The 15,275-nt window shown below is 39.2% G+C and overlaps 1 protein-coding gene across 2 annotated transcripts in view; it reads left to right on the top strand.

The window, feature by feature from the left end:
* MND1 (meiotic nuclear divisions 1 homolog (S. cerevisiae)) overlaps positions 1–15,275 on the top strand; it is a 38,839-nt gene that overhangs the window by 10,236 nt on the left and 13,328 nt on the right. For both annotated transcript variants that reach the window (XM_009706066.1, XM_009706065.1), the window contains exons 4-5: positions 9,226–9,300; positions 11,131–11,245. In XM_009706066.1, the coding sequence (XP_009704368.1) occupies positions 9,226–9,300; positions 11,131–11,245 (190 nt within the window). The remainder of the gene's footprint in view (positions 1–9,225; positions 9,301–11,130; positions 11,246–15,275) is intronic.

The following is a 15,275-nucleotide window of genomic DNA, read 5'->3' as shown; positions in this document are numbered from 1 at the left end:
GGTGGGGGGGGGGGGGGGGGAAGTCTAATTGCTGAAGAATTCTCTCTTTTGATGCCCATTATAATATATAGGCAAGATCCAATGCGTTGACTAAGCAGTTACAGCAGTCCTCCCATGTCCATGCTGGGCCTCGCTTTTTCCCCTCATATTTGACGGCATCTCATTTAGCTTTCTACTTTCTTTCTTTCTATATCCTCCCTTGGATTGGCCTGACCATTTTGATAATCTGCAGCCCCAGTCTGACGGGTGATTCCATTTCCCTCTGGCTCAGTTTTTTTCCTCTCTTTCGTGGTAATGACTCTCCCAACAGAGGCAATTCGTGACCCCTCCCTCTCTTCAGCCTGCAGGCTTTCACTGACCTGTACGTTTCCTTTGAAATAAAAGACGAGAGACATAAAGAAATGGCCAACTCTGGAGCTGGCGTGGTATGACTAGCTAACTTCATACCAGCCAGTGGGAGCTGCAGCAGTAAGAGGTATCCTAAAAGCAAGAAACTGAGAATTTGCATCATTTAAACATTGAGAATATGTTGATTATATCTATGCTTGTTTGTTTGTTGATCCTGTAAGGCTTATTCACTGGGTCAGTCTCCTGGAAGGTGCTAATAAAGTTTTATTTGGAGCAGTCCAGGGTTTTTGTTACCTTTTTGCATCTTGCACTTGAAAAATGTTGATGTCTTGAAATGATTCTGAATTTAGTAAGTCCCAAAATGTCCAGCAGAGAATACTCTTCTAATGCTGTAACTTATTAGAGCCTTCTGGAATTATGTTTAATGGCATGCTACAAAGCCCTGGAGGGTATGCTTAGTTACTGCTGTCATGGCAGACTTCTAAAAATACGGTGCTCTGGAGGCTTCTGTTAGAATTAAGCAACCTCATAATTTGGTGTTCATTAGCTGAATTTCATGCTTTTCCTTTTACTAGCTGTTAACGTGTAACTAGATTGATAGCAACTGTGAAGTGTAGGTTTTCCTTTCCTGCCTTCTTGATAAGCATGAGCTAAAATTGGCATAATTTAAGAGCAATTTTTTTTAAAACAAGCTGACTCTCTAGTAACTGTAAAGATTATAAAGCAGGTTTGAAGGAAGAATCCTGCAATATTAAAAAGGATATATTGTTGCTGTGCCCCAGTAGTATATATTTATTCTGATATAATGCAGGAAAAAATACTAGCTTTTTCTAACAGTGTTTTCTGCCAAACTGTGAATTTTCTAGGTAACATCATCACATGGTTTACCCTTCCTTTTCGAAGAGGCTTGCATCCTGGCTGCTGGCTCCATTCCTGACATTGCAATGAAATTGTTCATCTGAAATGCAAAGAAACTGGGAATAAACATGGGGCTCTCCCTCCTGAAGCCCAGTTGAATCTGGCAGGGATGCAGCCCTACGCCCTGCTCATCAATAAAGGCTGGGGTGTTCTGCGCTCCCTGGCGAACCTGTAAGTTTGCCTCTGCGGTAGGGCCAGGAGCTTCCAGCACGGAGATGGGGCAGAGGCAGTACTACATTCAAAGCTAGATTTGAGGGAGACAGTGAGTTGTAATCTTATTTAATTTGAACTTTGACTTTCACCTTAAAGTCTTGTCATTCAATTAATATAGCCTATTTTATTTTAGAAAATTAGCATGCATGCGGAAATAAAATACTAACATGCAATTATGTAAGTCTCACTTTATAGCAGTTTCCTCTTCTGAAAGGAATGAAATAAAATAAAAAAATAAAAAAACAGAGCATAAAACCAAAATGTGTGAAGTTAGTTTGAAGCAGGGAGACTTCAGAGGAAAGGTCTTTCTTGTCCCGGTCAAACAGCTCATTATTGTTGAACACATGGTAGTTCCATCAAAGACTGTTCTTTGTATCAGGAATCTGGGATGACTTGGTTATCTCTCCGAGTATTACTTAAAAATGATGAAATTGCCATGAAGAGTGACTATGTAAGAGTGCTGTCAAAACTCTGAAATTTGATAGACGTATTTTACTGAGGCTTTTTGTTTGATAATATCTCAGTATAGAATTTAGGCTTTTTTAAAAGTTTGTGGAATAAAGTTTTGATTTGTTTTTTGTAGTCTTTAGGCAGGAGTTGAGCTCAGGGAATATCAGATGAATATTGTGTTTTAGCTTGGGACTGTCTGTGCTTAGTCCCTGAAGGCATTGTCAGTATACAGCCCAGCTGGTTAGAATAGCAATCTTTAAAAGCCCTTTAGGGAAAAATTAGAACTTTCCTTCTTTCTCTCCCTTTCTTTCTGAGGGAAAGTATTTTTCAATGTTCTTTCTGCCTTGAACGGACCTGTTAACTATGACCTTGGGCTTCGTAGGTTTAGTAAACACACTAATATGCAGGAACAAGCATCCTTCGTATCCAGGTATGAAAATTTCCTATAGTTCTGTCAGTCATGCGGATGCCTTTTGGCTCTTTCAGCTTCCCTGTTCGACTGCTTGCATCTGTGAAATGGGGTTGAAGAATGAGACATTTCAGCTCTTTTTTTTTTTTTTTCCTTAAGGTTGATTGGGCATACTTGGTGTTTGTATCTGAGTAGACAGCCATCTGTCCCTCAGGTCGTGCCAATTCTGCCAACTCTGAAAGCAGCCAGAGAAATTCTGTTCTTTCAGCCTGCACAACTGTTTCTTTCACCTTTTGTCTATTAAGGAGATTGGCCTGGAGTGAGTGTTTTCTGTTGCATAACTGGTACTTACCAGACGGTGCTGCAAATGAATAAAGCAAAACCAAAAGCTGATGGCAAGCTATCTTCTCAAAGTAAACTTTAACTTAACGATTATGGCAAATATAACAAAATGGAAAATAATTTAATTAAAAGCTACTTTTAGAGGGGTTTACTATATAGTAATAATCTTTAAAATAAGTGCAGCTGGCAATATAAGGTTTGTACATGGGCGGGTGAAGGTTCCAGTGGAAGGGGAATTCCTCATTTGTTTCTTCTGAGTACCCCGGAGGTTCTGTTTTCTTTATCCAAAGGCAACTGCAGGAAGAAGTACTCGTCTTGTACTCAACGTGACCTGAGAACAGAGCCATGCCTAATTTACCGTGTGATATTTCAGTCTCACTCTCATCTGTTGGCATGCTAAGTAAATCAGGATTATAGGCCTAGATTTAATCTTGAAACACAAAATGGGTTGTGTTTGTGGGAGGGGCAAGTAAATCAGTATTACCCACTTTTGAATACTCTAGCAAAACAAATAAATACTGCTTATGACTGCCGAGATGTAACTTCAGCTTTCTTATTTTTTGAGAATCTTTATAGTGCTTTGTTGGACAATTGTATGGAGAGTCAGATATTTGTTCAGTTAGTTCCCTGAAAAAAACTTCACTTACTTAGCTTGAGCGAGTGATACTTTTTTTTTTTCATAAATTACAATCCAAAACTAAAAAATATCCACTCGTTACCTCTTCAGTGCTCTTTAAAAAGACAGAACTTGCACACTGGCAGAATTAATAGCATGATATTTTGGCACAAGTATTATTCACCTAAAAGAATCAGTGCACCAGCCCTTCATTTTGAATGGCAAATATAACTTGTTTGGGGTCACCTTTTTCTCCAGAAAACTATATTTATTCCCTACCTTCTCCCAAGTTTTTGAACTGACTCTTTGAAAGATTGCACTGAAAATGAGGTAGTCTTTTTATGGTAAAATTTGTAGTGTGCATAAAGAGAGCTCTTGTATTGAACATTTTTCCAGTACACCTATAATGCAGTATTTAAGAAAAAACAAACCTTGTGAGTACAGAAATATGGCGGGCCCTGACTCCGTCTCTTCTCTTTTTCTGCAGTCTGTTTCCTGCCCATTTTATGGTGTTCTGTTGCTGAAAAAAAATCTTCTTGTCTGTTCTTCAATTTCTGAGTTAAAAAATCTTATTCTGTATTGCTTTAATCTCTACTCTTCTTACCTGTGTTTTGTGAACCATTAAAGTCTCCCTGTTGCTTCTCTCGTGCTGCTTCTAAGTCCCAGCAAACACGATTCCCTACTTCTTATTGCTGAAGTGACATGTGGTGACTTGAGGTAAGACATTGCATGCTGCTTTTCTCTCCCTTTCACAAAGGTTAAAAGAAAAAAAATACGTCTTTTAATTGTATTTACATACCAAGGGTACGTTTGCTGTCTGTGCTTCACGAAGAGCGCGTCACATCCCTGACTGAAGTCCCAGTGAACCTAGGACCTGCTCCTGCGGCCGTTCCGTTCGCCGCATGGGTTATAGGCAAAACCGGCATTACCGGAGCGGTGCGCGGGCATCCTGGGCGCAGAGCAGAAGTGACCTTACTGCACTTCGCGGGACTGCGCTCTGCTCCCCCGCCAGCATAATTACCTCACTTCAAACTTGACTTCTGTGTATTTGGAGGCCTTGGCAAGTATGTGTTTGTGACTGGTGACTGTAGATGTAGAAGAAGTAGTTGTATGCTTACTTTGTGTAGTACTTTAGAAAGCGTTTCTGCACATCGATGTGCTGCTGTTTTGTTCGGTTTTTTCCCCTTTTCTCTTTTAAGTTTTATTGTTTTAGTCAACAGAGACTGATGAGCAGTTTTTTAGTAATGTTCTATGCCTTTCTTTTAACACAACAGGTCTGTTTTCTATATTTTGAGGTTGTTCTTTGGCTGTTAATGTTTCCATTTTTACTCTCTCTATATTATTAGTCTGCTTTCTGGCTTCAAATTTTTTTTATCTTTCTTTAAAATCTAGAGAAATGCTTTGAAGTACTTTATCTCCATGCCTTCTGTCAATTCCATTTAAGTTTTTCAGTGGTGGGTTAGGTTTAACATAGGAAAGAAATGCACCCATCTACTGTAAATGTCACCCTAAAACTCTTGAACTGCTTTCGTTTAAGCTAAAAGCAGACAAGCCCTTGCCTCTGGCCTGAGACAATGCATAGTGAGCCTCAAACCCAAAGTAAATAACTTTGCAAAGTTAGAAACAATTTAAAAATAGATGATGTCGTGAATTCTTCTGTAGTACCATGATGAGCAGTGCTTACAACAGCAGTAGTTTTTAATACCGTTTTTGGTTGAGTGTATGGTATTTCTGTTTAAGACCACAATGACAGTGGGCTGTTAACTGTGAATGCTCGTGGTGGTTAGCGTGTGAGACCTTGGTTTGAGTCTTCTCCAGTGTACATACCCCAGGGCCTGTGTTTGCATGGCTTACACCAGATTCTTAGATATTTTAACAGGCTAGGGAGACAAGCTACATGTTTGGTGGGACATTGGTGGTTAGAGTGGTTAAGAATGAGGAACCAGAAGGAATACGACCAACAAAAGCTTTTGCTGGAGAATAAAAATCCAGTCGCGTAGAGCTAGGAGGGTATCAGGCAGGTTTTGAGAAGGAAGGGAACGGAAACCTCCCACTCCTGTGTGTCAGGGTTAAATGTTTCTCTTCCAAATGTACATCCACAACTTGCAGAAGTGGAAGCCTAGCAATAATGCGTGCATCGTATATTATAAATTACCTGTGTACATCTAATCTGTGTCCTTTGATAGAAACCAGACCCCAAGGCCTGTGATGGAACTGATGGTTATCATCAGCATGTAGCACTTTAGCACATGCAAACCGCTGCACAAATGTGTAGCTGAACCTTGTGAGACCTTTGCAAAGTAAGAAAGAACATCCCTTTGGGGGACTTTGGATTGAATTAGTGTCAGAGCTAGGCCAGTGGTCAGTTAATTGTCTGCAGCGGTCTGTAAAATTTAAGGAACTGATTCCCAAATCTCCTGTTTTATAGATGCTAGTTACTTACTTCATTAAACTGTTTTCTTGCAGGCTCCCACCATGTTTTGCAAACACTGAAAATGCTCTTTTTTTTTTACATTTTAATTATTTAGTCTCCCCTCCTTGTTTGAACAGCTTTCCCTTAGATCATATTTTTCCAGCTTTCTTGCGTCTTGCTTAATCATGTGCTGACTCGGAGCAGTCAGACTGGAGACAACGGAATTTTCTCCTAGAGTAGAATATCTCTTTCTGTACTTGTTTTCCACACCGGGTTAGTTATACTTGTGGCAGAAGATTGTTCCTGTATTGAACCAGATATCTCTCTTAAGAAAAATAGAGAGGAGACACTAAGTAGCTTTTTCTCCAGGTCAATCTCACTGCTATGGGCAGGAGTCAGACTTCTGTCAGGGTGGTTAATGTTGCTTGAGAAATTATTTGCCAGTTGCCTTGAAAAATGTTCCAAGATTGCTCCAAGGATTGAAATCTTCCATCTGTTACTGTGCTTCTTTGCGATCAGTCTTTTCTGCAGCTGGTAAGTGGCAAAGTAAGTCACTGCATTTGGCCAGATGTGATCCTCTGCTGTCATACGTACACAACACTTGCAAATTCTGCTTTTTTTTTTCTTTTAATGCCCTATAACCTGTCATCTGCCATTTGCCCTTATCTCTCAATTAAGTATTGTATCATCTGTATTCATCCTTCCTCTGACTCCTTTATCCTTGCTGACTGTCTCTCCTTCTTTCACGTACAGTTATTTTCAGCTGTGTTCCCACCTTTGTATCCAAGCTTTCCTGCTTCTCCCGTCGTCACAAGATTCCTTGCACAGGCCCTGGCCATCTGTTCCTCGCCCTTTGCGTCCTTGTCCTATGTTTGGCTTTTTTCAGTATCTCGCCTCCTTCTGCTATTCCTTTGCTCATCATCATCTTTTATTTGTTGTCATGGGAATACCCACTGTGACTTCTAAATAATACACAAAGAGCTGTGGTTTCATTTTATTTTGTAAATTCTTGATTGTGAAGACAGAATTAAAAAAAACCCCAAGACATTAAAATCTGTGAGAGAAGAAAGCAAAATCTTGAATAAAATTGTATAAAAATCATCGTTTCTTTTAGACAAAGGAAGATCTAATCTTCTAACCTCGTGGCACAGCAACCTTGCATGTTATGTAGGTCAGAATCTTAAGAAATTTCTGTAGTTCTCAGTGTTTGTCATCACTGTCTCTTTCATGATTAAATGCTGTGGAATATAGAGGACCAAGAAAATAATAAGATGCCATACTGGGAAGTATGCTTCCAAGCTGGAAGCCAGCTTTTATTATTTTATTGCGATTCCCTGAGAGCTCCTTCTGTGCTTCCACTTTAGAGAATGCAGAAACATTCCCAAAGAACTTAATGAATATGAAAAAACAGAGAAAGTGACCCTTTTATGGCCTCTCCTGGGGAAGGCATTGGCTTATTCTTTGCACGTGCGGTATATGGGCCTAGATAAGCTCCTCTGCTTCCTCTGTGAGTTTTGTTCCAAAAAATTCTTTGTTCAGAGATACTGAGCGATGTGTGCTCTGGCGCTTGCCTTCCTTGGGCTTCATGAAGTGCAGACTGCACCTAAGTACTCATCCTCTTCTGAACTGTATACTTCTGTTTAGTACAGCATAGTCTAGGGGCTAACTGATGTAAATTTTTAAGAATTTTGTAGAAAGTCCAGAGAGAGTGCTGTTTAACTATCCGCCAAAATTAAGATGTTGGTGTACTTCAAGCCATATACTGAAATCCACACTGCCTCTGTGGTTACTTGCACTGAGAGCAGTGAGTAAACAGCTGGATGTATTTTTCCCCAAATCATACAAGCCTTACCATTAGTGTAATTTCTATATAGATTGAAGAAAAACTAAAACATTATTTTTGAAAGGAGACCTTCTTGTCTCTGTATATGCTCACACATGCATGAACACATAATGATCCAGAAAGAGTAATTTATTTTTTTTTTAAAACCTGAGTTATAAAAGGAACCCCCCTAAACCCAGTGAGCTGTGGATGGGCTGGGTCCTGATCTATATGGACCACCAGTACAGAGTTTCTTTTTGCCGTTATGGCTGATCTCTGAGACTTGGCAGTAAGTTCTGCCTGATATTTATCATGCATTTACATTTAATATGTTTTTCTGAAAATACAGACTGAACATGAGTTTAAATAGAAATTGAGAAGTGATTATAGCTCCAAAACAGTTCTGTTTGCATTGTATGAACGTGGTCTTGGTGTTTCAGCTGCACAAGAATATAAATTATATGGTTAAATTATCAAGGCTAGGGATTGCAAGGAATGTCTAGGAATGCTTTTCCACTCGGTGGGATCCTCAGTGATAAAGGGAACGTACAAGTGGAGGCTTCATGTGAGGGTTTTTGGGGGAAGGCAGAATGAAACCTGGGCTCTGACAGCCACCTTCATCATCTTCACGATTAGTCTGATACACCAGTTTTCTGGCCGACTGGTGCTTAGAACATCTTGAAGCTAAACCAAAGGGTGAGGGCTTACAGAGCATACTATTGTTTCTTCTTTCTTCCTTTTTTTTTTCTTTTTTCTTTTGTGTTGGTTTCAAATGCAGTAACTAGTTTCCAAACTATATTTTATTAGAATTTTGTTTTTTTGCATTCTCATTCATTGCATTTAATATTTCAAGGTGCTTTGGCTGACGCTGAGTATTGTGTCCCTGAGGCGCAAGTCATACATCCTGCTCAACTTCAGAGTTGCCAAAGTGTCTCTGGAAATCTTCCAGCTAAACTGGAAGGGCCTGGTTCGAGATGGGTGGCAGGTTAATGGGGAGAGATCTCTCTTTATGAATGATTCCTCCAGGAGTAACAGGAAAATGGAGGGAGTATTCACACCAGCTCTGTGCGATGCGACTTCTGTGAGATTCCTCTGCCTCAGGCCTGAAGGAAGGGAACTGTGAGGTCTAGCAGTGTGAGGGCAGCCCAGAAAAGGGGGCTTTTGAGCTGTAGAGGCTTCTGTTTGCCAGTATGCAGAAGGGACTGGGGCCGTGCCCAGGGCATACCGGGCTTTGGGAAGACGGGTATCAGCAGCTGAACAGGTGGATCTGTCGCTCCTCCCGTTGAATAAGGAGAGCTGGAGAAGGACCAGAGGAAATCATCTAATCCAAAACCTCCGTGTCATGGAGTCCTTTGCATAGAGATGCCAGATTAGGGTATGAAAGAGGATTTTGGTCCCAGGCTGAACGTGCAGTACATAACAAGATTATGTGCCATGAGAGTGAAAATTTCTTAGACTTTAGGTTGCTTCCTGTAATTCTTTTCTGTGGTTCAGAGCCTCAGACTTATATTTGGGTGCTTTTGTATTTATTTTGTGTATATTTTTTTATTATACAAGTTATATATAAATTTATAGACATAAGAGTGTATATGCACCTGTTTATTTGAATATATTTCTATGTATACACATTTTATAAGTATTTTTAATATACATTACTGAAATAGATTGATTTTGTTCTTTGTTTCCTTTATCAGTTTGCTGAAAGCAGTCAGAAAAAAGAGGCTTTACAAAAAAGCATTGAGAAATCAAAAATGGGACGTGAAGATACTGTAAGTCACTGGGGCAGGGGAGGCATTCCTACCAGGAAACAGAGCTACAAGTATGCACCATTTGTAAATACTAATGTAGTCATTGGAAATCCATTAAGAATTCTAAATACTGGAGATGAGAAAGGGACAGAAAAAAATCAAATATAAGATTATTCCTTAGTTGATCAAGTGCTAATGAGTAAAGTATTGACAACTGGCTGCTCCAAGGCTGAGAAAAATGTGTGACTGCCTGAAGCCTGGTAATCTTCCAGGCTTTTTCAGATTTAAAGATCTCTTAAACTACCCAGAGGTATGTACCAAAGTTGCCAATGGTTGCTGAACTGCCAAATCTAGTAACAGCAAACTTAGGTGTTGGGGGTCTTAATTTTTTTTATCTTATTTGTAATCTAGGTTTCTCAATTACTATTCCGAGCAGCCATGTAAGCTTGGTGCTCTTTGCATGCTGGAGCTGTTAACAGTGCAAAATAATATTTCGGCTTCATATTTACCACACATATGAAGTAGCACATCAGTTAGAAATACCTCATATGGTATTCTAAGTTGCTGGTTTGTTTTGAGATGCTCAGCCTAAAATGGTTTAAACGTGCAATAAATAAATGCGTAAACAAGGACAGCCAAAAGCTTTCAGGTGGAATTGAGTTTTGTAGGGAAGTGCCAAATCTTAGAATCCAAAATGTTTTATAGAAATGCTCTGGGTTTTACTGTAATCAGGGAATCACAGCCAGGTTTCTCACACAGTTGTGCTTGTCAGGTTTCCAAATGGACCATTCGAGACTTGGGCTTCTCCCCACACGGCCTGCCCTAGTCACAAGGAACTGTTGGTCCTGGAAATCCTGGTCTGGCTGATGCTTCCAACATTTTGGTTCCGGATTATACATCAGGAAGAAGTCCCGAGAAATCTAGATCACGATGTAGATCTCTGAGCAGCTGGCCTCCATACCCCAGCATCTGGAAGCTTTTGATTTCCAATCTGCGTTTTCAGAACGTGCTGAATCCAGAATGCTGGCAAAAGCACTGGGAATATGGAAGTTTGGGAAACCAGACAACCCAAAACCTCAGACTGCTGGGCTGCCATGGAGATTGCTGTTGGCTAAAAAGCGGATGGTTTACAAACTCATGCTCTGTGGCTTTTTTAGGCTACCCAGTGCCCTAGCCCGAGTTCTTTGAATATCAGCCAGTTGCAGTGTTTGGCTGTAACTACAGACTGAATTAGAAGTATGTGCTGAGTTGGCTATGGGAGGCCTCATGTTGAGTCAGTGTCTGCAGATTCTTACTGATCCATAGAATATCTGAGGTTGACATTGTGTACTCTCCCAGCAAAGATTACTGTGTCGTAAATATTTGAATTTATTTTTGAGACCACTACTCTTAAATGGTGTGGGGAAAAGAAGGAGAAAAATAAATTCAGAGGGTGTTCATACGCAGCATCCTGATTTGTGGAAGTGTGAATGGTAGGTTTTTCTGTAATGCTGTCTGTAATTACAAGACTAGCACTCCTAAATACCGTTTAACCTTTAAGCCCCACAATTAAGAGATCTGTTTGGAGTTTGTCAAACCACATTGAGTTCAAAGGTTGTAGAAAATTGTTCTTTTGTTTGTCCATTTTGGCCTTAATTTTTTTTCCTTCCAGTTTGTACTCAGTATCATTTAGTGTCACTGAGAGTTTTGTGTGTGCATAAAAAGCTCAACTGGTTCATTGATAGAAAGCAGTAGTGAAAACAGCTTTTAAATTTACATATTTTTATTTTTTTGGAAAATGTTCTGTGCAGTAATTATTGATTTTTATTTTTCTGCCTTTTTTATGACTCCCAACATACTTTGAATCCTCAGGCGGAACGTGCAGCTCTGATAGAGGAACTTGCTGCCCTTCGGCAGAAAAAAGGGCAGCTAAAGGCAGAAATAGACAAATACAGAGAATGTGATCCAGACGTCGTTGAAGAAATGCGTAAGTTGTGTATCATTTAAAGTGAGCTTTTGCACAAAAAGGTCTGCTCTGGTTTAGCTTAAAACCTGGTATGCAGAGATAAGTCAAAGAATAGCTGCTTTTCGTTTTAAAGCTGTAAGGAATACAATACAGGTACACTGACCATTTCTTTTCATGTTCTATTATACTATATAAGGGGGTTTTTATTGGTATTTACTCTGCCAGCAGCTGAGCAGTTAACAAACAATCTTAAAATTGAAATACTCTGATGTGTTAAAATTAATATTGGGACCATTCTTTCTAGAATTATATTAATTCTATAACTTCAAGTGTGCTGAACCCTAGAATGTGTGTAGGAATAGTAGTCCCTGGCTCCCATTTACCTTCAATTCCGTGCTAGCAAAACAGATAGCTTTCTACTTACTGTGTCTTATCTATTTAGAACATAACCATTTCATTAGAGACACTCAATTGTCAGTTACGCGTAAGTATGGTACTACACTGTTGACTTACTGTTTGTACTGTCTCTGACATGCTGGGTTTTGGTTGGAGTTTCTAATGCTAATGGAATACGAGGAATGATGAGCGACTGTAATACTTAATATGGAATTGGGCACTGAAATGTACTTAATATTCTGATCCTTAGCATAAAAGATGAAAAGCATGCATGAAATTTTATTGAATTTTCTCTACTTCAACTTTCGTGATTTATTTATTAGGCTCTTACGTTGGTACCCAAACATCACTGCATATTCAGTTGCTGTAACGCCAAAATGCCATTACAGAGTGGTGAGGAACAGGCACAGACCTTTTTCTGAGACGCTGTCTGACTGAATCTTTCTCTTTCCTTACTCTTCTAACAAAGTCCACAGCGTTAGAAATGTGCTGAGAGAAAGCCAGGAACATAAACAGAGTTGGCAGCACACGCTAAAATTGGACAGATATTATTTATTTTGAGGGGCTGTGACATTTTTTGCCAGCTGCGTTCTCTTTCCCCAAGGATGTAATGGTATGCCGGGGAATAAGCAAACTCGAGACCTAAGGTTAGTTACTGTGCTGTAAATCCCTCGCCGCGTGCTCTCCTGAGGACAAGTAAAAGACACATTCCAGCTGATTCGAGCTGTAAAAATGAACGAGGTTAGGCAGAGACCGACAGCAGAGGGGTTCGTAGTGCCAAGTATTTTACCTGCTGAGATACCCGTACAGTAGGCGTTGCACTGAGTGATGTGAGGCGCCTCTCTTTTGAAGCGGTCGCAGTGAGCACGTTCCTAAATACAAGGCACAAGGGGGCAAATCCCAGCCTGATTGCTAGGGCAAACTGCATTAGCTGGCAACACAGAGACTAATATCCTGAAAAGAGGGAAAGAATAACTACTTTGTAATTTTATTATTCGTTTATTGTTATTTTGTTATTATATTATAACTTGTTAGTTACTTCATGGCCTTCTGTCTCTCTGTTTTGTTGTGGTTTTTTGTTTGGTTTGTTGTTGTTTTTTTGGGTTTTTTTTTTGTTGAAGTGTGTGGAAGTTCTGCATGAGCTTCTGCAATGGAGAGATGAGCATTTAAGGGAGTTGGTGAGGTTACCTTTGTTGGCCTACCTGTAGGATTCCCAGGGGAATACGCAGTAGGGTTTCGAAAATAATTTGTTCCTGACCTTTGATTAAAAAGTTTCTGCTTCTTTATATATTTCATCAGTCGTTGTTGCACTGGCAGTGCACATTGTTGCTGGCAACGTATAAATGGCAATGTCAGTTTTGGGGACTTACTGTCTTTGTCAAAGCTGAATGGAATTTTACAGGCTTTAAGGGAAAGGAGGGGAGGAGAGGTGGAAGGTTGGGGGACGTTTCTCTTCTTCCAGAGTGTGGAGAAGTGCAAAGGCAAAACACGATGCGGGAAGTTAACGTCTTTTAGTGTAAGAAGGCAATAAAGAATCTCAGGCAATGGAAGGTGTTCAGCTAGACATGAAAGTTACTGCCACTGTTTCACAGAATTACCTTATAGTCAAAGTTATTGGTTCACAGGGTTTAAAGCATTGTCAAACTGCACGTGAGTGATATGATTTTCTACTGGCTGTACAACTTAGGTAACATAGTCATTGTGATTATTTTCAGTTAGATCATCTGAGCAGATTACTAACTCTACATTACCTGATTTTAATTTTGAATTGGACATCAGAGGTGGCTGTTATGTTGTATAATTGCACTCTTTTAAAGAGTTGGATTGTTCAATATAGTATGTTTCGTAACGGGCAGTTGTCACTTTCTACATTTAGGGTTTCCCTTTTCTTCCTTAATAACTTAAACCTGTAATGAAGTCTTTCTGATGCTCAGTATAAAATTTCACTCTATTAATTTCCATCCAATATCACATAGCTGCCTTGATTTTCCTTGTGGTATTTTAGGGGTGTATCAAATTGTCATCTGATTTCAGTGGCCTTCAAATTTGGTGTCTGCTTTGCTATGCCTTTTTTTTTAAAAGGACTATTGCAGAAATAAACCTATTGTACAGCAATGACCCTCATTAAAACACACGCACACTAATTCCAAGGTCAGAACAAAGTTTGGATGATTGATAGCAAATATCTGAGGAGTCAACTAAAAGCTGAACATGTGTCTTGCTTCCGGAGTCTTGTGGTGGGAAAGTGATGTTTGACCCGTGTAACTAAATATACTATAATACATATTCACAAGGGGGCAAATCAGAATGCTAAAATACTAACCCTGGTTTTTGCTGACTTCACTGCTTGTCCTTTTAATATTAGTAACAAATGTTTTGCTATATGTTTTGGCTTAATTTCCTTGGCTTTTGTATTAGAAAGCTGAAGTGTAAACTCTAATGCCTTCCCAAGTTTACAGCATTTGAATACGGAATTTCAGTATTTGTGATAATTAACTACAGTAAATAGCAGAAGAAACAAGATTTAGGGACTGACCACTAGAGGAAGCTACATAATAGTCTGGTCTTGTGGATATATTTGGGTAATTCCATTTTACAGGTAGGGTATCGTAAAAATATATCTAGAATTGCAAAACATACGGATTTCTTCTAACGACCACTGCAGTTCAGTGGTTGAAGCTTGTCTTTGCCACTTGGAAATGTTATTTAAGCCATCTTGTGCAAGTTAGGATTGAGTAATAACTTATTCCTCAACATTAAAGGCAGTAAAACTGACAACAGTCGTTGGAAGTGAAAAAAATGAGAAATATTATGTTCTGTTACGTTCAAATCAATTTGAAAATGTGTTATGCGTAGAGGTGTATTTAATGTTTCAAAAACTTAGTACCAAGTACTAAATTCTTTTGGGGGTTCCTTACTAATACTGGGAATAGTCCTTGTTTGTAGAGGGGAAACAGTAGTAAAGAAATGAAGATTAGACTATCTTGGCTAATGGAGGGGTTTTAACCTGAGTTGCATCAGTTACTCAAAATTTTTCAAAAAGCTGATAATTTACAAAATGGTTTAATGGATTTGCCTTTGTGTTTTGTGGACAAGACTATTGTTCAGAAAACATATCAGAAAGGTTATTTAAACTAAAGAGCCTTTGTCAGTGCTTTCAGTTAATGAACTATTAGGTAGCTATTTTTATAAATGTAATGAGTCACTCAGAAAAGTGAATGTCAACAAATAATTTTAAACCCAGACTAGGTGCCACCAAGATCAATAGGGTACAGATCAAGCCTATAGAGAGTGGTTTTCTAATTGCCTCTAGATGCAATATGTTCAGTTTGCAATTAAGAGGATGTTTTCTAGCTACTGACCATGAAATATGCACCTGGCATCTGAGACACAAGCTGTGCTTTTTATGGTTTATGCATCAATACCATTAACAAAGATCTGCAATTACAAGTTAGTCATTCTGTTGAAGTTAGACTAGTGTCTCCACCCACACTTACGTTAGCCTTAGAGGGTTAAACTACGCTTTCTTTGGAGTGAACCAGACGGTTGCTTAAAAGTACATAGAAAAAATAATAGATTTAAAAGCAAGCAGTCCTTTTTTTAGTTTCATCTTTCAGAGAATTGCATATTTAATGTATTCATCTGAAGTTCTGGA

The sequence above is a fragment of the Cariama cristata genome, unplaced genomic scaffold (genome assembly GCF_000690535.1).
Source record: "Cariama cristata isolate BGI_N322 unplaced genomic scaffold, ASM69053v1 scaffold11238, whole genome shotgun sequence".
In the NCBI taxonomy this organism is placed as follows: Eukaryota; Metazoa; Chordata; class Aves; order Cariamiformes; family Cariamidae; genus Cariama; species Cariama cristata.
The sequence above is the reverse complement of the archived record's forward strand: the minus strand, read 5'-3'. Positions and strand labels throughout refer to the sequence as shown.